The sequence below is a fragment of the Ornithodoros turicata genome, chromosome 4 (assembly GCF_037126465.1).
Source record: "Ornithodoros turicata isolate Travis chromosome 4, ASM3712646v1, whole genome shotgun sequence".
NCBI classification, from domain to species: Eukaryota; Metazoa; Arthropoda; class Arachnida; order Ixodida; family Argasidae; genus Ornithodoros; species Ornithodoros turicata.
Window position 1 is genome coordinate 70486416 of NC_088204.1, and position 23961 is coordinate 70510376.

Genomic DNA, 23961 nt, shown 5'->3' on the forward strand with positions numbered 1-23961 from the left:
GGACTCTCTCAACCCTTCTCTCACAAAATTGCTTGGCCCCTGGCAACATCCACCCCACCAACAACAACATCGTATGTGTGTTGGGCTCACCACTATGATGCGTCGTGTTCACTGCTTCATGGAGGTCGCTTGCTCGGGCGTCTGACGTCGTCATATGGTGGCGAAGTTGGTCAGGGCTGGTTCCTGACGTGGGACCGAGGAAGCAACGCCGGAGTTGGCCGGTGAACAGCTGGTTCGGAGCACACCAGTCTGAAGATGTTCACTGCTCGCTGGATGCCGCTCTTCTCCCCACGCAAGGGTCCTTTTCCTCCCTCGAAAACTGGGTCTCTTTTGTCTGTCGGCCACCAACTTGTTTGCCCTTCGCTGTGTCATCCCAGGTGGTTCTCACTTACCATTCGTTTTGGGTGCAGCAGCCGTCAGGTTCTGTCGAATCGCTCGATCACACCTTCGGTTCAACCGCGTTTCTCGTCTGGACACCACCTCTAAGGGCCCTAACCAAATCGTAATTGCATGGGGCTAAATCTGGGTTGTGAGAGGCATGGGGCAAAACCTCCCAGCTCTTTTCGGCCAGTGTTGCTACCGTCAAATTCCCCGTGTGAGGCCGGGCATTGTCATGAAGAAGAGTGACCCTTCCGTTCTAGACCTTTTCTTGGCCTTCCAGGCCAATATTCCAGGCATTTTCTTGCGAATTGCGCTTCGCCCGGCACCCTTTATCAACATGTAGTAGTACTATTATTAACCGCGACCATGAAGTTCACATGTATGACACCCCCTTGTCGCAGGAGACTGTTCGCGCATGGACCTCCCACTCGGCGACAGCATTCTGCTCTTTTTTCCTCTTCGTCTTCTTCTTCTTCTTCTTTTTGCGTCTGGGAAACCTTATATAGCTATTCTATGATGCTTCTTTTTGTGTCTAGGGTGAAATGATGCATTTCATCACTTGTGATGATAGATGATCATGATATTTAATATGACCAAGTAAACTTGTGTACTACAAGTTCGATAGAATTTCAATACAGTTTCGATATAATGTAGCACAAACATTTGCCCCCTCGGATTGAAACTGCTTCTGCGGCGGCTCAGAGACAACGATGCGTGCGGCCTTTCAGAAGTGAGGTGTCGGGGAACACATCTTGCACAGACTTCGCGGAACAGCAAGTTCTCGTGAATGATTACCTCCACACTACAGACGCTAATGCTACGCTGGGCTGCATTGTCGCGGACAGTTACTCGCCGGTTCTCGAGGATGGCTTGCTCAAAGCCTGCGATGTTCACTGGCGTGACTGCATTTGATCGATCGTGTCCATGTGGTTCACTCGTACCCTCGCCAACCTGTCTGTGCCATTGTTACACTCTTCCCCTTGACATCATTCCCTTATAAAAAAAGTTTCCAAATTCTGTACGAATTGTATAGCAAAATCTAGACAAGGCAGGTACAAAAGCTATAAGAATTCTATACAGCCTTTATCTAATTCCATTTCCCATGGATACTTGGCGACAGGTTTCTATAGAAAATGTATAGAGAAAAATATATATACAAGTCGCATACAATATGAATAGAATCTCCTTTCATTTGCGATACAGCTAACAGCTTTGATAACTCGTTCACCATGCATCGCCTAGTCAATGCAGTAGCTCAATACTCTTTTGTTTGTACTTCAACAATCAGGAATATTCCATTTATTCCACCGCGACAGCAGACAGGTTCTTTCCCACTCCAAACCGCGAACAAAAGAGAGAGAAAAAGTAAATAAAATAAGCACAGACGGGAGGGAAACATTTGCACACGCACAAACCTGCGTGTATTGTATTGTTGACTCATTAGATGGGTCACAAAATCAGTGGGCCCATCCTACTTATCGTTTTAGCCTCCACCTCCCTATATCCTTAATTTACTGATTCGCTTTATTTTTTCCAATTGTCTATTGTCATCAAGTAAGTGACGTATTTGCAGAGAAACAGAAACTCGTACGGCGTCAACGAAAAGGTTTGCCCCTGTGGAGCCGTCTTCGCTTGAGATGCATCCTCACGGGTGAGGAGAGCACGCATAGATTGTTATTTCAGTAGCGAATAACAGCCATTAAAAATATTTCCTCCAACTGGTTAATATATTACTGCATCAATGACTGTGTTTATTATTTAAATTACTCGGGCTCTAGACAGTTGAAATAGGTACAAAAATGGTACTTCAGCCCTGGTTTCCTTTCTTTTCCTCTTTTTTTTTTTTTTGCATGTACCTTGTATACCTTCTTCTCTGACAGTGTAGAAGCAGCAGTGTGCCAAGTGCACGTGGCATTAATACTGACTAGAGGCTGGGTAGGTTCTGTATATAAAGGATCAAGCGAAAATGTATACAATTTCTTTAGCAACTCTATATATTACTCCGCATACATTTTCTATTGAGAATATTCACAAAATATTGATTAAAAATGGATTGAGAACAGGTAAAGGCTCTATAGAATTCCTACACCATTGCAATCTGCCCTGTCTATATTTTTGTACATAATTTGTGTAGGATATAGCAAACAAAAATATCAGGGCAACATTAAAGAGTAAACAGTAAATGTTCGCGTTGCCTGAAGTCATAAGTCACAATATTGCTATTAGCATTTATATCTATGTTCATTCATCATATGTGTTAGTTGTTTTCCAAATGTGCAGCGAAAAACCAGTACCACATGCCCGTAAATAGGAAGTTCCGTGCCTAGTATAAGCTCTATACAGACTGTGTAGAAAGTCTATATATTCTAGTTCCTGATTCTAGTTCTTCTCTAGTTCTTCCTGCATAGAAGCTGTATAGAGTTTACGAGTTGAAAACCCTATACAGGCTCTATTTTCTATCTATTTCCTATGCACAAGATTGACACTAGACCGATAGGTAGATTATCTATACGTCCTGAACAGACTTGTACACGTTACCGAAAAAAAAAAAGGAACTGAATACCGTTACTCGTTACCATGAAAAAAAGGAACTAAATACGTTACCCGTTACCAAAGTAACAAAAGAAACGCGTTCCCGTTGCTCGATAGTAACGAGTTACGTTTACGTTACCACGCTATTACAGAGCCACAAGCATGTCAAAATTGACATGTGCTTCATTTGGTCCGACAATTTCCATGGGATTCGCTTTGAAGAATAGTAGGCACTCGAAATGGGCATCGGTTATTTTTGGTGCGTTTGCTCGAGAGACCCTCTGTGGCAAGACTGAAATATTGCTGTGGAAAGGCATGGTTGCATCATATACAACCACCTTTGTTCGATGCATGGTGTTGGATGCGCCCGATTAGTAGCGAGGCTGACTTTCCTTCTTTTTTTGTTCTGTGAATTCAAGGTCAGCAGCTGCTTTTATTCCCTCATTTTGGCACCACTGTTAGGAGGCTACACGATGTCAGCGGCGATATTGTGCGTTTATGTAAACTGATGAGTACAATCCGTTGTATAAATTGGCTCTTTGCTTGGGTAACCTCTCTTTTCTTTTAGTAAACATAACCGCCCTTCCCCCCAAACCCCCTTGTAAACCATCAAATCAGATAAGGTTCTCGGGCTACCTCCTCACAACACGACATTGGCTCCACGAGGTATTCGATTGATTCGTGGAAAGCAGCGCCTTTAACGTATAATCATCGATACGGTAACTGCTACAGCTAACTAAAACATTACCTTACTTACCTCAGCACACTTCTCCAAATTCGAGTGCGACGAGTGGGGTGCACTCGGTCATTTTAGTTTGGGAAGGCAAAGAAGACACTAAAATGGTACATTCCCGTCACCTTTTGCCGCCTTCGCCCTGAACATCTCCTCCAACCCAGGCCACATTCACGAGACTTTCATCTGTACCATTTGTAATCCAACGAGTGATCCTCACTGGAGCCCACAAGTGTGAAGGTGGGAGCGAAAAGCTAAGGTTTCTTCCCGGGAGGCTCTGCTATGCCAATGACACGCGCGAACTGCATATAATAAACCCGTGATTTCGTGGTCCACGTCAGGTGGACCCACTTTACAATAACAATGCGAATCAGCAGAGAATGACAATGTCATCTCAGGATCCGAGTTTCGGCGAACTTAATTACTCTAGTATATCCATTGGCCGCTGCTGGGAGATAACACCCACGTCCACAAACAAATCCAGGGTATTTTTCCAAGAATGCTTTCATTGTCAATCACACGACTGGGAAGTGTTGCAGCATTCGTCATGCCGGTCACCGCAACAAAAGAATGACTGTCGACCAGAGGCTCCCAGGAGCTGAACATCCAGGTTAGGTCACCACGCGTTAGAAGCGTACGAGATTTCGGGAATTTCCACATACTAACTGACCATGTCGTCCATGTTGAAGCCGAGCGTAAACGAAGGAAAGGAACGAGTAACGTGAGTAACGAGTTACTAATTTTTGTAACTGAATACGCTATTAGTTACAATTTGTAGAGAATTAACTAGGTCTTTACGTCGTTACCGAAAAAAGTAACTGGTTACTGGGTGACGAGTCACTTGTAACGAGTTACGTACAACTCTGGTCCTGAATAGAAACTAGAAAATCACTTTTATAAGGGTTTGCTGCCCATATACTGTTCCTATCATCTTTACAAAATCGCAGCTGGTATGACGTTCGCCTTCGCAAACAGCTTGATTATGCATCGCTGGTCCCACAGCCACAGACATACTGCTCCCCGCCGTGATACAGCACGTGCCCTGCTACAGGTGCCGGTGACCCGAGAGGCGCCCTTCGTCCTCCGAAAGTTTCATTTCATTACTTTTGCCAATATCATTACTTTTGCGGCAAAGCATGCTGAGCGCCCACCACCGGGACGAGCGAAACGTTGACTGTTTTGAACTCAAAAATACAGGGGTGCGTACATCTTTTTGTGGCAATTAATATTTATTCGAAGTCCTACAAAAGGCCGTTAGCCTGCAACTCTCAACTTTCATGCCAGAAAGATAGCGGTTTTCAGCTTCGTATGGGGTGAAGTTCTAGAGCGTAGGTTCTTTCCAATCGAGAGAAATGTCTTCGTCACTACCTGGGTCGGCGTAGCTTAGTAGAGCTACCCGCCTCATGCACTGCTTCTTGTAGCAAGAACCTTTGTCCTGTGAGAGACAGGGTTCATTTGTGACTATAACGATGTGGTAATGGTGGTGAAAGGAGGAAATCACTGACAAGGTTAGCCAGCTGTAGGACTCGAACCCACATCTTCTGGATTACCGACCCAGGGCTCTTACCAATTAAGCTAAGCTAACGCGCCTCTTCAATGACTTCCAAGGGCGGTCATTTGAAGGGACAAACACGCTCGCTCACTCACTCACTCACTTACTCCACTTTCCCTCTTAAATGTTTTTATCACACGGGGGGGGGGGGATGCAGAGAACCTCAGTCTCGCACCTCTACCTCAGAACTTCACTTCCCACCATGGTAATAGTGCAATGCATAATGGGATGCCAAATTCATTTTGTCCTGTGGAGCAATACCATAGGTTAATCTAGTGTATATGTTTCTTACAGCGTCAGTACTTGCAGCACGGCAGGTTGTGCCAACTGGCGATTCGTACGCCGAGACGTCTGCTAATGCATCTCCAACTGGACAGCAATATATCTTACAACACGAATTTCCGTTCTCTGCATCTGACGTCTGAAAAACGTTAAGTATTAGGTTCAGTCGTATACAAATACATGTGTGCGTTATCTCACCTATGATCTACAGCGAACATCACAGGCTTCTTTATCCTCATTTATAAGTCACACACACACAAAAAAAAGAACAAAAAAAAAACACTGAATTGAGGAATTGCTTAGTGTATCAGCTCACCCTCAAGATAACTTTTCTGTTTCTTACTTGTCTTACTAGTTTCTTACTTGTACTTGTACAAGGGAAAATTGAGACTCAGTGTACATGCCATTCATATTCCATGAGAATGTTAAACATTTTACAATGAGGCAAAACACCCTTAAATCATTGCACCCTTATTACACCCTTAGTACACCCTTATTACACCAACGTAGATGTGCACCATATTCAAACCCATCTACGAGATGATCAGCATCGAAGGGGTGTAATATGAGTGCAATCTGGGTGTATATTGCAAAATACGCGCCTGTTACACTAACGTAGGTGTAAAAAAGCTTTAGTGTGAGCCTCAGAAGGAGAGCCGCCGACATTTCGAACAGAGGCTGTTCTTCTTCTGGGCACCGTCCTCATCATTGGCATGGTATTTAAAGGGATAGTCGCATCCGGAAGCGTGTTCCGGAACTATTATGGTCATGTTCCCTGTCGTTCATAATGTACGCCGGCAAATTTTCTCCGCACAAATCCACTTGGTTGACTCAGAAACGATTTTTAAATGTTCGCGCTTCCGGCGCGCACGGCAATCCCCGCAAGGCGCCGACACTGGATGACGTCACCCGGATAAACCAACCATCAGGAGGCGCTCCTTCCCGCTCCTTCCCGCCGCAGATTCTGTGTGTGTCTGAGCGTGCGTCTGACCCTTTTTCTTGTTGTCTTGTCGCGTTTGCTTTGAAGTACTTTGAACTACAGCGTGTGGCCTAGGATTTCACGCCGTTGACGTGCGATTTCACAGCCAGGAAACCGGTGCTACGTGCTCGGGTGCAGAAAGACTTACAACGCGAATCCCGAGCTTGCATTTCACCGGCCTCGCAATGGCGAAACGAAACGAAAGTGGGAGGCAGCGATCGCCAGTCACTACTGTGGTGTGGCCAAAGGATTGAATGTTTCACGCGTCTGTTCCTGTCATTTCGCCGACGACGCCTATTTTGATGAAGATGTATTGCAAGTTCGGCTTGGGCTACGGCAGAAACAGAAGCGGCTGAAGATTGACACCGTGCCTACCACATTCGATCAGGAACAAGGGCAGGAACCAGTAACGGAGGTAAGTGACAATTTTGCGTGGTCACAGCTATACGCTGCGATGAAAAATATCAGTTGTCACAGTAAAAATCATCGCAAACACCTGGCCTCGCCGCTGATTGTAACGTCACAGTCACACCGGCTACTAATGTACACAAATAATTACAATGATTGCAGCATCCTGACGCAATAGTACGCGTACTCTAGAGAAAAAAGATTGGTGTGTTGTTGCTGTGCTAATTGTCGCCAGTATTATGCAGGAGTAACGTAACACTCCCACATGACAGCATTATTCTAATCTTATTGCAGCTAGTGGATGTTTCTACAGTTCATAGTGTAAGCCTGATGGCAGCATTCAGGGATGTGAAAGCATCGCAATCTGTGTTTGGCTACGTCCGAGACACTTGCATCAGTATTCTACTGCAGCCTTGTTGCTAATTTCTGGCTCTATTTCATGCGGCAGCAAGCACGTCAACGGAATCAACTGGATTTGGTATGTTTTGTCAAGCCACGAAAATATTTCCATTCTTTTTGCACGTCCCACAAAATATTGGATATGTACAAGCCCTGAAAATTGTCGAGTTCTGTGAAAGGAATCTTGTGTGATGCAGCTGCCAGTGTTTATAACGTAATGTCGACAGGAAAATAACTGTGCCAGTGAAATAGGGACCGCAAAGGGGATGATTTATTTGCATACTCATTTTTATATTTTTTATTGTACCTGCTAGGCCCTCAACGTATTCCTTTGAGTGTTAACACTCGAGGCCATATTTCAGATGTGGAGGTCATGGCTGAAGCAAGTGCTGGGGACCCACTTCCCACTTCACGGCGCATCTCACAAGGGGGTTGTCATCCCCTGATTCCAGGAAGAGGAAAACAATGGACACAGACTTGCATAGCGTATTAGTACACCAGATATGGATCTGCCAACATGAACCCTCCTAACATCCCTGTGGCAGCGTACCTGTAACCGCCCAGACTTCACACCACATTAATGTAGAACCACAGCACAACATAAAATAGCTTAGGTTTATTTGCCTCCCATACATAATGGGAGGCAAATAAACCTATGCTATTTCGTTATTCCCACTCCGTCATACTCCACTGTACAATAAATCGATACAATTATAGGGTCATTCTTTATTCCCGTCACTACACCACACTGACAATCTGCACAGAGTTCAAAATATTCCCACCTCGGCACTAACTTAGTGCAGTACAGTCTGGATTTGATGCCAGATCTAATACTGCCACGTGTAGTAGTTTTTGCTGTACAGATGGGTAGACAGTCTGTTGACTGCAACTGGAGATACAGAGTGACAAGACAAAACATCCCCCATACTGCAATGACGAAAAGACGAAAATTGCTGCAAGACGAAAATTTTGCTGACATAGGCACACTTGGTGTAAATGAGCCCTTGGTCATCTCCCTTGCCTCCCATCAGAGGTTTAGGAGGATACTATTGGTGTGTGGTGTACGGATAAACCTATCCGTACAGCACACACCTATAGTATCCTCCAAAACCTCTTATGGGAGGCAAGGGGGATGACCAAGGGCTCATTTACACAAAGTGTGCCTATGTCAGCAAAATTTTTGTCTTGCCACTACATGTCTCTAGTTCCAGCCATCAGTATGCACCAGCTTGTCTCTCCTGTCAAGACACCCTTGCTTCGATGGTCCTAACGCTGATAGCCTTGATAGGACGTAGATGGGAACTCCCTCCTGATGGCTCGGACAACGCATCCAGGAACCTGTCGCCTGTTCCTTGGACCAAGGTATCCCCAGACCCATCTCGTGAATGATGAGTATGCCGTGAACCTTAGGCAGCTGGAAAAGACAAATCCACATGACATTTCTTTTTGTTTAGCATTATATCTTGTGGGCATTTGCATACCTGCCAAATCTCCCACAGTGTTGGGAAGACAATGGCCAGAACAGAAGAACAGACACTATCGCAACCTTGGAGTTCAAAGCCTGTGCATTCCTTTCTTGGTTCCGGGGTCTCCTGCATTTTGAAAGTGGAAGGTTGGCAGGTGTGCAACATAGTACAACAGAAAAATGGTCCGCCTCTTTCCCGATTCCAACAGCTAACTCCCTCCCGAACCAGCTTCCCTCCAATTCCGGCAAAATCCAATTTCTCCCAAAATATATTACTCTTACATTCTTCAGTAACATGCTCCCCCCCCCCCCCCTGTATTGGCACCTCAAATGCTTCTCTTTTCAGACTTGTAAGACTATCCTTCAGAATTCCCACTGGATATCTGTCAATCAGGGTTTTGTGTTGCCAATCAGACCTTGGCTAACTGGCATAACTGAGAGCATGTCGAGACTAGCTGAGGCGACTGTGTTGCTTCACTTTTCCTAATGGAATTGTTGGACCAGGATTCTGGGTCGTTCCACGGCTGTCGGCCACGCTTATGATTTATGGGGGACAAACTTGTGTAGGCTAAAAAGCTGCTGAGAATAGCCGCCCTTTTGTATACAACCCCTGTCCACTTTAGGTTCGACAATTTGCGTAACCAACAACACCGGACTAGCACCCGAGTTTACCCTTCCGAATCTTGATGGGAGATCATTTAAACCGAAAAACTCATTACGGTCGTAATCATAGCAAACGGAAGAGCACTGCAGCAGGCTTACCTGTGATCCTGGGGATTGAGTCGCCTAAAATGTTGATCATAGCGGCAGAATTGAGGCGCGTACACCAGTAGAAGCTCCCTACGGAGGCAGATGTCCCTGAGTAATGGGTGTTGTGTTATGCACTGCACTGCGGCACTGTTGCACATTTCTACCACCCTGGCAACAGAATGGCAACACAGGCGGTCGTCGGGCTCCTGTGGGTCGCAGACTCCACACACACACACCTGCCGACAACAATTTCAACATTCTAAACTATTTCGCACATCCGACGGCGGCAACCATCCAAAGAATACGTCACCTGAAAATGTCATCCCGCGGGTTAGCCGCAGCCACATCTCGTGCATGGTCGGCGGGTTCCAGAGGCATTGGGTCCGTAGAGTATGCGTCATCATCCAGCATTAACTCGTCGCAGCTACCGCTTACATGTTCGTCAGAATCTCCCCCAGACAGAGAAACATCACTCTCGTTTTCAGACTCCATGTTTGCTGCCTTCGCCTTCGCTTCGCGATCGGCAAACAGGCGCGCGGCTCGCATTTACCCAGGGCGCGGGCTGATTGGCCTTATCCGGGTGACGTTTGCTCCCACTTTTAGAGAGCGAGGGCGCAAGGATTCCGGTTTCCTTTTCATCGGATTGCGCGAAAAGTACGCCGCGGATCGAAATGGTATTTTCGGGCCCATTTCAGTGGTCGGCAAGGAATTAGAATTCGCATTAGTTTCGAAATTGACCTCGGTGAATGCGACTGTCCCTTTAAAGGGTTAGGTATGACGTACGTGTTAAAGTTTCATGCATATTGTGGCTCAACAGCACGAGGCAAGAAAGGGTCCGTTCAGTCATTTACGACCGAGGTGAATGGGCCACTTTGTTAGAGTGTGGAGGGGATTACATGGATGAAAGCATGTTTGCACCAGACCGGTTAAAAAAATCGAAGTTCACAGAAATGCCCACGAACAACCGGACGAAATGGGACAACAGGCAGATTGGGCAAACATTCCGAAAGATAAGGACGCTAGTTGTCACGTGGAAAATTTTGAAATATCTCTTTCTTTCTTTGTTTGTTTTGTTGGTGTTGTTGTAACATATATATTTGTAACACACAGTTGTGGCATGCAATAAAAAAAGCATTAGCCATGGAAAACATAACAATCCAGATAGGCGGTGAAAGAGATAGAATAGTAGAAGGAAAATGGTCCCGTTTTATTTGTGAAGTGTTTCTATAGGGTGCCTTTTGATTTGGTAATACTGAACGGGTGAATGGCGTTGAAATTGTATGTGAGATAAGACTCCCTGTCACGCCCGCCACGTATGCATCTGAACCCAGTTTCTAGAATATATATACCTTAACATGGACAAAATCGTGACTAAAGAGGTTAACATGCTCGGCGACTGCTTCGAGAAGTTTGTTGGAGGTGTCGATTCTGTGGCAGGTAAGGCGTTTGGTCATTTGTTGGCCGGCTTCGCCAATCTAGAGCAATCGCCGCATTCAATGCAGTATATGACATTGGAGCTAGTGCGTGTGATTGCGTGCTTAACAGAGTGGGTTAACACGCACATACAGGGGAAGTTAGTGAGCACTGGTGTACGGGAACACCGTCATCGGTGTTCAAACACAAGATTCGGACTTCAGGAGCGCGACGCACGATATGCAACAATGACTACAAATAAATGGTAACATCACGACATGAGATGTTTTTTTTTTGTAGTGTGATGTAAGCCATGCTAATAGGTACTACCTTCACTACGTTACCTGTGGACTGCTGCATTCTTTAGCGCTTTCTTCGGCCATTTTAAATGCACAGAAACCATTCTTGTCAATTCGCTCCCCTGGCATAGTGTAGAAGGAAACCCAATTCGAGAGGTTCGTATGGCCGTAGCAGTAGATCCACATTCTTCTACAATAAACATCGAATGCTGTTTTAGTTTAGAAAACAATATGTATAAATATATATATATATATATATATATATATTGGGGACTCGATGAGTACAATAATAACATGTATTCTTAATTCTTTTACTTACTTTGGTTTTGATTTATTTATTGTTTTCCACAGACAGCCGTGATGGGGGCTGTGAAAAGAGCCCACCATCGACTTGACGCGGTCACAACCCCAAGACAAGGCAAATGGTGGCAGTAGGGTAAGGTGGGGCAAGATGAGACATGGGACAATGCACGACATTTTTTGTCGAATGCCGCATGTCTGAGAGAGGCGTTGCTCCATGCGCTTGAAACCTCACACATAGGTGGCTCTGCATGTACCGCTTCACCGGACCCCAGTCACCGGACGGAATGGTCTGACACTGTCTAACTCCAAGGAGTTCGTTCGTTTGATTCAAGATCAAGTCGTCGATGACAACGACATCATGGTCTCTTTTGATGTTGTCTCCCTTTTCACTAACGTCCCCACAGCGTTAGCAGTGAAAGTGGCTGAAGCACGGCTACGTGACGACAGCACCCTTCCCACACGTACGTCTCTCACAGTGGAGGACATTATCATCCTCCTACGCTTCTGTCTGAACCAATCTCATTTTTCGTTCCGGGGGCAGGTCTACCATCAGATTGAAGGTTGTCCGATGGGCAGCCCGGTGTCCGTGACAATGGCTAATCTCGTCATGGAATATGTTGAAGAATCTGCCTTCCAACGATTTACCCACAACATCAAGTTCTACCGACGGTATGTCGACGACACTTTCGTGATTCTAAATCGCAACCTCCTAGACGAATTCCATTCGACCCTGAACAGCATTGAACCCTCCATTCAGTTCACTTGCGAACTTGAACAGGAGAACCGGCTCCCCTTCCTGGACGTGTCCGTACACAGGCTCACCACCGGCCTGATTCAAACTTCCGTCTACCGCAAGCCCTGTGATACCGGTAATTTCCTAAATTTCGAATCCTACCATCCGATTGAACACAAACGCAGTGTAGTGAGAACCCTGCTTCAACGCTGCGAAGATTTCGCCTCTTGCCCGGAACAACGTACGTCCGAGGAGATGATAATCAAGGAGTCACTCATGAAACGAGGATACCCGCTACGTTTCTTCGAGAACACACGAAAACGCATGCAAGAACCCAGGACCCGAAGGAAAGATGATTTCCGACACGGCATCGTCACCATCCCTTACGTCAAAGGTGTATCGGAATCCATTCGGCGAGCCCTCCTCCCGTTAAAAATCAAGACTGCATTCAAGCCCTGCCTGAAACTTCGCTCACTGATTTCTAAGCCAAAAGACCATATTCCCCCTGAGTCCCAGACGGGTGTTGTGTATAAAGTACAGTGTCTCGGTTGCGAGGTGTCCTACATTGGAGAGACGGGCCGCAAGCGCAGTACAAGACTAAAAGAGCACGAACGAGATGTCCGCAACTCAACAAACGCAACGCGATCTAAGACAGAGCTCACCGAGCATTGTTGGAACACAGATCACTCTTTTGACTACGCGAATGCTGTGACCTTAGCCAGGGAACAAAGGTGGGGCCCCAGGAAACTGCTTGAGTCATGGCACCTGCGAGGAGAACTTTCAGTGTGTAATACCAATCGCGGCCCCCTCCCCGAAGTGTTCGCCGACCTGGTTAAGTAATCCGCTGGTTGCGGTCGCCTCTCATTTTGCTTTCACTGATGATGTCCCCCGCATGGGAGACGAAACGTCTGCATTAAATTTGTTATTTGTTGCGTCAAGCCGGTGTGTAATTTCGTTGTTTTCTATCATGTACCGCTTTATTGCACATGAGAACTGTCCGGATTAGTCAGGGTGGTCCACCAACCATGATAGAAATTCATAGTAAAAAACGTAGTTCCCGGAGAGACATGCGGCCAAGGGTTTTTTCCTGCCAATAACTTTTGCCACATATTGGTAACATTTTTATTTCATTTCAATTGACGGAAAGTTAATTTCTTGAATTGAACTCCGAAATTTTCCAAGGCAACCTAACGTTTTCTTTGCGGAAATGGGTTCCCCGTGGTCATTTTACTCAGTATAGCACATCGTAATGCAATGGCAATTGCCGAAATAAATTCGGGGAAAATCCGTGGAAATGGGCCCTTGGCTCCGCCTCTTTTTTGACGGCTAGTAGTTTGAACACAAAGCTGCGAAGAAAGGAAGTTTCATTGACACGCCACACGAGGAGGGCAAGGGTTACAAGCCTTACCCACGGAACAAACACGCGCGGTGAGTGCAGGAATCAGAGCTATCTTATCAAAAATGAGGTCACCCGACGGCTTGTAACCCTTTCCCCCCTCGCGTGGCGTGTCAGTGTAACCTCCTTTCTTCGCAGCTGTGCGCTCGAACTACGAGCCGTCAAAAAAGAGGCGGAGCCAAGGACTCATTCCCACAGATTTTCGGCGAATTTATTTCGGCAATTGCCATTGTATTACGAGTGGGATTATGTGCTATACTGAGTAAAATCACCGCGGGGAACCTATTTCCCCCCAAAAAACGTTAGGTTGCCTTGGAAAATTTCGGAGTTCAATTCAAGAAATTAACTTTGTGTCAATTGAAATGAAATAACAATGTTAGCAATATGTGGCAAAAGTTATTGGCAGAAAAAAATCCCTTGACCGCATGTCTCTCCGGGGCCTACGTTTTTTATTATGAATTTCTATCATGGTTGGTGGACCACCCTGTATGTAACAGAGGGAAAAAATCGATTACTTCTACCTAGAATGTAAAGATTCGCCAAAAAGGCGCAATTTTCTGCAGTCCGTTTTCTTATCATTTCTGCGGGGTTTCGCAGACTTATTCGGTCAATGTAAGTTTACATCCTCTTTCTTTGTTCAGATATGGGCACTCTTGGTTATCCGGTGTTGAACGGAAAAATTTATGCATCCGATGATCCGATGATGCACGGGGCTTCTGTGTTTTGTTGGAGCCACCATCTTCATATTTTTCCTTTCTAGTGCCAACTCCAACTCCACGGGGCAAAACGCGACAATTTAGTGTAATTTAGAAACGGATAAGTCAACTATTAGTTGTCTTTATGCTTGCTCCTCAGAGATTTCGTTTTTGCATATTGCCTAGGATTTTCCAGAGAATTTTCCTGTTTCCTTGGATATTTCCAGCACAGCAGAAGCGCGCGCAAAAGAGAGCGATCAGCGACACATTGGACTGGCCGTGCGTTGCTTGCAAAGGACGGAGGAGCAAAATAGCCGGGGTCTGTGGTTTTATTGCACATCATGTGGGCGGTGGTTCAAGGGGGTAGTGTAGGGGCCCACGAGGTTTAGTTTGTCTGCTTGGACTGCAAAAACGAATTGTATAGCTCATTACCACGGCGTGTCTCATCTTGCCCCACGCGATGTCTCGTCTTGCCCCGAGAGTTGGGGCAAGACGAGACAATCTGCATTTTTGAATTTCTTGTTCTGTGTTTATTTTAGACCAGCTACGTCTGTTCTACATTTTGCAGAACAGACTGCAGCTCTATGCCACTGAGAATGTGCCTATGGCTAGTTTTTTTTAACACGACAAATTAAAATTATATGTTAGATTGCAAATATATAGGACCAGAGAAAAACTACATACTAACGATTTGTAAATTACTACAGTTCTACCTCAGAGCACTACATGCAAAAAACGCGAATTACCTTACGTGATACACGCATGTGATCAAAAGGATAGTTATTCAATATGATGGGCAGGTTACAGCCTAATCTCTGTTCACCGTAATATGTTTGGCACCTGCGAATGTAAAAGGTACTTCGGCTGCAGTGTTCGTAGTGTGGTACGTTCTCTTCTAACTTGAACAATGGACAACACATTACTTGATGCTTTCTTTGATATTGTTTGGTAATAGTAGAGCAATTTGTACTCATACCAATTATGAATATATTTTTACTATGCCGTATACAGTTTAAATAGCCCTGTAGTTGTGTGACCATACGGAAGGCAATGAAGAATCCGAAGAAATTTCTTTCGTAGAACTAATAATTTATTTAAACTCGAGATATGTGCGGTGTCCCATACAAGAAAGCAGTACCTAAACAGAGAATAGATTAGTGCGTGGTACAGGAGCGATACTGCTCTCTTGGTCATGTGACCTCAATACCTATACCAAAAACCAAAGTTACGGGACGCCTTGGAATGTACACAGCATTGATTTGTGGTGATCACGTCAGCGCAGAGGTACAGATTACACCTGGAGTCTTAACCGTTTCAACCAAACCGATGACCAAATCACTAAGGGCAAGGTCATTCTGCAGCTCTACAGGTTTGTTTTTTGCCCTGAAAAAGACTGCTTTGGTTTTCTGAACATTAATTTTTAGGCAGTTATGTGCCAGCCGAGAAAATAACCGTGCGGGTCCCGAAAAAAGCTTACGGAAGACTGGAGTGGTGTATACAGTCGTCTCAGCGACACGGTTGCTGCAAACAGGAGCAGATAGACTTACAAACAGGTGACCGGGTACTCAACGCACCTCTCAGTAAGCGTGTCCACTCCCGTTCGCCGCTAGGGTGTCCCTGAGATCAAGAAATACGTCGATCTTGTGTTCCCTAAGCTTTTGTCGGGATCTGTACTAAGCACTCGATTTCCAGCTGTGAAAATGGAGTCTGGATTGGGCCCTGCGAGAAACAGACTCTTGTCGTCTGCCTGGCTAGTTATCAATTTAAAATAACACACGTAAACATAGTGATGAGCGCAGTTACAGAGTAATAATCGCGTGCAGAAGTGATTTTGGCACGTTTGGCACGTAGAAGGGTAGAAAGTCCAGTGAACCGGTAAGTAAGGTGAGTGGAAGTGCCTCAGGACGAAAGTCGCCGATATTTCGAACAGCGGCTGTTCTTCTTCAGGACACCGTAGCATTTAAACCTATCCTTGGTCTCACTACAGCAAGGTCTCTCGTGACCACAAACCAGAGAGTTGAACCGAACCTGAACCGAAACCCGTTATTATCCGTTATTTTTAGCCGAACCGGAACTGCACCGAACCGAAATTATTGGCGCCAACTTGGAGCTGAACCGGAACTGAACAGCTAAACAAATTTCGGTAACCGGTTCCCATAACGGTTCACATATACCCAAATTATACCGACTGCGGGAGAAATTTAAATTATGCCACCAAATGGGTAGAGGAGGTGGTGTTCCTCTACATGAGTCCTGACCGGCGATGATGCAATGTCCCAGCGGGCAGACGCTAGGACGGCACCGGTAGAACCGGCTGCCATGCGCGGTAGCACGCGGCGGCGGAGGCGCGTCGTCGTCGTCGTTCACGGGCCGTCACAGACCCTTAACTTGAATTTAGCGCTTTATTAAAGGGCCTTATATAAAACATTCATCACATGGCCGACTAACATTTGTGAAAAATAATCGAGCGTTAACTTCACGTTTTAGCAACCCTTGACCTCGGCTCAAAGTTAACCAGCGCTGGTGAAACCGGGCCTCAGTCAGGTAATAATCACTTTCTTGTTTATTTCTTCACTCTGGTTATATACAGGGTGTGTTTTTCTATTCGTTACAGAATTTTTATGAAAGACCTAGCGGAGCAAAACAGATGTCGTTTTAGCAGGTGGGTTATATGGCGAGGCGAACATCCTGTGCGACAGCGTATGCAACTACAGAGCGACTAATTAGCAAAAATAATTAATTAACTTATTAATCAGATGTTTTCTGCGGAATGCGTGATAGCAGAATTGGAGCCAGTCATTATTCAAGTCCATCGTCTTTATTAAACACCCTGACCGAAGCAGCACAATGTACTGAAAGTCGAGTGCAATAGGGGTGGACGGGTAGGTGGAAGGCCTTGAACAGGCTCGTGCAATGAAAGAACATTGATAAGACACATACCGTCCACCCCTATTGCACTCGACTTTCAGTACATTGTGCTGCTTGGGGAGAAGCGAGCTATAAATATTTCAAGATATAAAATAAATCGAGATATAAAGGCACAAGGCCACGTGCTTTGAAGCGATGCAGCTGATTGGGGTAGCCGCAAACCTGTTGGCCAGATAGACTGCGAGCGCTTTCACCACCACCGCTATCCGACTCGGATAAGGCGAAGGACGCGTTGCTTCTGAGCTGGAAGAGCGTGTACTGTGAGATGTAGTCACGTCAACAAGGTAACATCAGTACCGCAATGTCACATAGGGCTGACAACTTGCAATGTTACGGTCTGGTGGAGCCACGCGCCGGCAACATGTAATTTCGTCATCAGCACGTGTGCCTTTGTTATTATTTTTCGTCTGTTCGGGACGCGGTGTCGGTCGCTCGTCGTGCGTCTGTTAGGTAGTGCGCAAGTGCACAATAAAGTATGGCTCGGCCGTTATTCTTGAAATTCCAGTCTTCGTTGTCTCTTCTTGCCATGCTTCAGCCATACAGTACTTCTGGTTTCGGCGGAGTTTGACAAGTTATATCTCAAAGTACGTTCGCTTCACAGGGCGATTAATAAGGACTAGTTCAAATTAGTGAATTTTACCTAATTAGTCGTCCAGTAGTTGCTTATGGTGTCGTACAGGATGTTCGCCTGGCCGTAGAACTCACCTACTAAAACGGCATCCATTTCGCTCAGCTAGCTTTCTATAAAAAAATTGTAACAAATAAGTTTTTAATTCACTGTACAATCGGTTGAACTCATGGGAAACCATAGTGTCCAGTAGATTTCCTATATGTTGTCTGATAACATCGAATTTTGTGCACATTTTCTGAACGTAATGTTCTCTTTCTTTCCTGCTGCTTTTGAAATTCCCTGGAAAAGTAGGGCCTAGATAGAATGGCGTATCGATATAAACATGAAAATGCTTTAGTACTCGATTTCTTTGCACATCAACTTATATATCTCTGAACAACTGCAAGTACAGATAACGTTTAGAATAGGTTTTCTATGCATGGACTTTTAAGTTTTCGACGTACAGGGCGCAGCTACCGTTCAATATTCTGCAATTTGAATCGGACACACGAAGTGCAAAGTTAATAGTTTTACTTATTGTTATTTTGGAGGGCAGGAGTCTCCGTATAAACAGCGTGTAGCCTTCTTACAGAGCACGTTAGCGTGAGCATGCATTTTCACGATTGAGCATAGATGTACCCCTACAGAGGTTATGGTATTAATTTGTTTCATTTATCTATGGTAGTATAAAAAGCAATTACATTTTTTGAGTACAGCCGGTCATGGCAATCTTGCGAAGGAAGCAATTATAAAATGTTATTCGTGATGTCACCCATAGAATGTTCCTTGCAAGATGTGAACTCTCTACTGACTATACCTGCTGGCATGTAATATTTCGGGTGGTCACGAGACAGTTATTATAATGAGCGACACCTGCGAACATGTTGCATTCTACGTCCTTTGAGTACTTGGATTTGTACTCACCTCAAATGGGACATCACATGCTTCTTGCGACATTCATCAAAAATGTCGGTGCCCTCGGCATCACACTCGAGAGAAAGTGCACCCAATCTGCAATGAGTGATACATACTGCAGTAACAAAGCGCTTGGTTTTAAACAGCCGTTTATTTGAAACGAGCAAGTCATACTCCTTGCATGGGACTTCCATCACGTAATGAGCCGCGGATTATTTAGCTGCTAGTACGTACTAAAAATGACATTTATTTTATTTCGCATTCTAAATCAACCCAGCTGAAATACTCAATACGCAAAATATAATGCCGTCGGTGAACGTCAAGCGCTTCCAAAATTTTTGGAAGAAAACTCTAGAGATTCGGATTGTCGAACTGTAGGTGACGTCATGCAGAGTTGACGTCCCTCTCCTATAGTTGCTGTGCCAACGCCCCCTAGATACAGAAGGATTGCTAATTGCCTCCTCGCCCTCCTTCGCTACGTCGACACGTAAAGTCAGAATTCGTCTGCTACCGTTCTGCGAAACTCACAAATGATTGCAACTAACTTCGCAAACTTGAAACTGCAGACAAAAAGTGAACTCCAGAAAATCAGTCTGGAGAACAATACGGGACCAGGTTCGTTTCTTTTGTTTTTGTTTTCCCATTTAGTACGGGGGACGTTTACTGCTCGCAGTCGACAGTTGCTGCCCATGAAGCTGACGGTGGGTCGTCTTCATGGTTAAGACCGCTGGAAGCACGTTCGTGATTGGCTACGGCAGTTGAAAACACGATCCTCATTGGCTGACTTTTAGTTGTTACGTCACGTCGACGAGTAAGCAGACTTTCTGTATCTAGGTGGTATTGGCTGAGCTGCTGGCTCCTGTTACGTCGCCGGTGTTGCGTAACGCCCAGCAATGCTGGCCACCGCCTGCCGTGGCGTCTGCCGGCACAGAACATCTTCTTCACGGTAGTGGAAGTGACGGCATAGAGTGCACGTCATATAGTAGATGAGGTAACCGGAGCCGACCAATCTGCGGTGAGACATCGCCAGAACTGGGACAAACAATTCAGCTGCCTGCGTAGATCGCGCAGACCGGCATAGATACGTAGCGACGGACAAGTGATGCGATAAATTTCGCAACAGTGTCGCTGCTCACTGTGAACTTTTAGGAGAATACAGTTCACCCCGATTTCACCAACGGCACTTAACATTTGAACCGAAATCAACGGTCGTTTCACTTGAATTTAACGCATAAGGGCCGGGCCTCATAGCTTTATGCGAGCAGCAGCAGTAAAGCAGCAGCGGTGCGGCAGCAGCAGCACGGCAACATGGCAGCGGAGCAGCTTTCTGCTGCTGCTGCTCTGCTGATGGAGGCGTTCCATAGCTTCGTTTTGAATTAGCTGCAGCAGCGGCTTAGGAAACACAAAACGGGTTGGCAACTGTGGCATTGTTTACGTTTCGAACATTTCCAAGGCGTACGCAGCAGCTAAGCCTTTTAGTACACACACCTAGGAACGCAATCCTAGGTGAAATGCGTTTGTGTGAGAGATATGTTGTGGATTTCTAGCTCATAAGTGAATTTTGAGGTGAGTGTGGTGGTGGTCTGAGCGTCGTATTACCCGATTGGCTCTTCGTTGATGTGTAGTCAGTTTCGTTACATTCAACCTAGAGTCGTCCCACTGCTGTGCAGAACAGTCCTTGCTCTGTTGTGTGGAGATTCTTCTACAGGATTTTGTCGTATAAATATCGCCTTGTTACTAGTATTCGATATTTTGATTTACTGTGACTGTCAAGTGCGTACGTTGCTCTTAGTGAAATAAAACTGTCTAACGAACACAAAGGCCCCTTCTGCTAGTCTTCACTGCTTTCTGCCTGTTTTCACATGGAATGGGTTCATTATCTATCTCTATAGAACTCTTTTTGTTGTCTGAACATTGTCTATCTCTATATCTAACCCTTTTCAAGGGTCAGTTTCGTTTACAACAACCAAACTCGCAAGTCGTCCACTCTCAGAAGAAGGTATGGTTTTCACACAGCATGGACGTGAAAGTAATTTGCATGTACGTTATCAGGTCAAGGTATCAGGTACTTTGCAGAAGACAAGCGAACATGTTATCCAGGGTGTCGAACCGAAACGTTTTTCGTTCCGGTTTTCGTTCCGGTTCTATCATAAACGGTCCGGTACCGGTTCTGCTCCGGAGCAAAAAAAAATAACGGTTCATACCGGTTTGAATCGGTTCCGCTTCTGGTGGGCATATTCATTCCATTCCAAAAAAAAAAAAAATCCATGTTGAAAAATGTAAACACGTTTATTCCGCATACATGGTATTTAATATTAATAGGCTGAGAAATTGGTAGCTCCTGGTTCCAGTAGGTGACTGTCTGTTCAAATAGGCTTTCCCCTTTCTTGAAGCGCATGATACAGACGGACTTGTTTGTCGTGATGTCATACGTAAAGTACTTTCTTGCTGGATTGGTGCGATCGCGTCCCATCCGAATGCCTGTTGCTGCTGCCAGCAAGCTAGCCAGCAAGCACCACCGCACGAGTACGACGCAAATCGAGCACTCACAAACGCGCTCGACGACTCCGTTTCTTTTTTTTTTTTCTTCGTGTCCTGTCCACAAAAGAGGCACCACTTCGTACGCGCTTGCCCTCTCGGATACATAAATGTATTCAACTTCGCTGCTCTCAAACAAGGGACTCGTTGCGCGACATTACCGATAGAGAAGCCGTTACGCAGCCTGCTTGGGTCGCTGTTTATTTGAGTGTGTTTCCTCTTTAGGGGAACGTAACCAGAGAGAAGAGCTTGGGCGGGTAAAATGGAAACGAACACTACGGCACATCGGTAGAGTCACAACCGGTCACATGTACCTCTAAGTCTATGTGCGCGAACGATAAAATGTTACACAGGGAGCCTAAGGGTCCATACCGACATACATTCCACCGTAACCGTAACCCTCGTATTTTTTTTAAAACCCTCGTACAGTATCCATGACATGACTTCAGAACACGCGACGTCAGTTTCATTCGCCTACTTGTAGTCCAAACCGGCAAAGTTTTTTCTTGGACCGAAAACCGCCCTGCTAACCCTAACACCGTCGAACGAAAACAATACCAACCAACCGCCTGAGTGGCTTGCGAGACCGGCTGCTCAGGCTGCAGAGCAACAGGGCATCACAGCAACCAAAAATTCGGATACGGGAGCAGCAGCTCGGCAGCGCTGCTGCTCGCTGCTCTCGCCCAGTGCTATGGAACCGCTCGTGTCGCTGCAGCTCTGCTGCTCCGCTGCTGTTGCTCTGCTGCTGCTGCTCAAATCGAGGCTATGGGACCCCGCCTTAACTCTGCTTCACTAGAGGGAGTTATTGTCACTGAAACATTTATTACGTCACCAACGAACGTTTGTTAAATGGAATTGAGTGTTAACTTCAAGTTTTAGCAACACTTTATCTCAGTTCAAACTTAACCAGCGTTGGTGAAACTGAGCTGCGGCGAACTGGGAGAGGAGAATTATTTGTCCCAGTTGTTCCCCCTCACCAAAACTTCCGCAATCGCCTGGAATGCCGTCACACTGACTCCTTATTTTTCTTTCAACCAGCTCCGGTGGCGCAGCGGTAACGCGTGCGCTTGGAGACTGGGAGGTCCGCGGTTCGAATCCGCGGGCCGGCTGTGCCGTCTGGGGTTTTTCCTGGGTTTCCCTCAGATGTGTAATAGGCGTATGCCGGCACAGTTCCCCTGAAGTCGGCCCATGGACGCATTTATCCTCCCCCCGAGCGGATTCCGCTCGGTCTTCCACTTCACCCTTTCCTCTCCTCCTCTCCACCACCTTTCCCTTCCCGAGAAACATGCCGCCTAATCAGGCAGGCAGACCTCTCGGGTTCCTCCCAACGACACTCCTCCTCCTCCTCTATTTTTCTTTCCTTCTTGGTTGGCGGTCTGCCAGCAGCTGTGGTGAGGACAGGGGAGACGGAAAAAAAACTTTCGGGGAGCAATGTTCCCAGACGCGTTGGTAGATTGGGACGCCATGACGTTGTACGAGAGATTGTGTCCCACTACATATGTCGTGATCGGCGATGAACCAGCGCGTCTGAGCAAGGTCAAGCAAGGTCATATCGTCCTGGTACACGGGCCGCCACAACGTCATACTTCTCAAGACTAGGAATTAATTGTGCGCTTTACGATATGGAAAAAAAAAATAGGGAGAGTACAGTGTGAGATAGTTGGATTGGAACAGCATGAATTCTGACGCCAGATTTAGTCTGCTGTGGAACTTGAAGAAATGCGACTATGCGTATAAACAACCGGCAGCCTCCAAATCACTCTAATACGCTAGGATTTATGTAAGTAATTCTAAGTACTCAATTTATTTTCTTTCTGTTTTGGGGATTTTCTCATCAACGCTTGCCCGTGTGATGTGGAGGCAAGCTCTTCGGAGGGGATCCTGCGCCCAACTTCACAGCCACATTAATCTAAACTCCAGAGAAAACTGAGGAAAAGCACACAGACAGCACAGGTGATACCTAGACTCAGACCTTTGTCACCTTACGCGCGCTACCTTCCTAAACCGAAACAAGGAACCTCCCTGCGTAAATTGAAGAGGCTAAACGAGCAATTAAGACAAACACAGCATTCATCGTGGTAGCACACCTGACCGGTGAGCTACCAGAGAAGTTCGAGTCCCGCCACAGACACTGTCAGGCCTTTCGTCGGTATATAAGAGATTCTGGGATGGAAAGCTGTCTACACGGGCTTAAAAATCAGCTATTGTGCATTCATTGCAAACTGCACGGATCAGAACCGGAACTGAACCCGAACCGAAAACCGAAAAAAAACGTTATTTTGTGACGAAACCGAAATGAACCAAGCCCGAACAATTATCTTGCTTGTCCTGAACCGAACCAGAACTGAACCGAAAAAAAAAATCATACGGTTACCGGTTCAGAGGTGAAATAATTGTACTACTGACCGACCTTTTTTTGTTCGTTTATTTATTGTTTGTACAATGCTGGATACGAGTAAAGGTTTATGAGTGTAGCGCCAGTTTTTTACCGCAGCAAAATAGTGCGCTGACCGGGTTTGGCCAAAAAGATTCCAGCACTTCGCTTTTCGTTTTCAGCAGTCGACCACGAGACTACAACATAGTAAAATATCAGACTGTAAATAATAAATGTGTTTATTACTTGTCTTGTGATTTCACCTGCTTTCCTGAA

At 45.8% G+C, this 23961-nt stretch overlaps 1 protein-coding gene and 1 long non-coding RNA gene across 2 annotated transcripts; both read left to right on the forward strand.

The window, feature by feature from the left end:
• The first annotated feature begins 7306 nt into the window (after nt 1-7306).
• LOC135393411 (uncharacterized) lies at nt 7307-7982 on the forward strand. Its single transcript, XR_010422619.1, has 2 exons — nt 7307-7345; nt 7629-7982. It is a non-coding gene; the product is annotated as an uncharacterized LOC135393411 (long non-coding RNA).
• A 2854-nt stretch (nt 7983-10836) lies between these two features.
• LOC135392548 (uncharacterized) lies at nt 10837-13069 on the forward strand. The gene is made up of 2 exons (XM_064623255.1): nt 10837-10918; nt 11829-13069. The coding sequence occupies exons 1-2, from the start codon at nt 10837-10839 to the stop codon at nt 13067-13069; spliced, it is 1323 nt and encodes a 440-aa protein (XP_064479325.1).
• The last annotated feature ends 10892 nt before the right edge of the window (nt 13070-23961 follow it).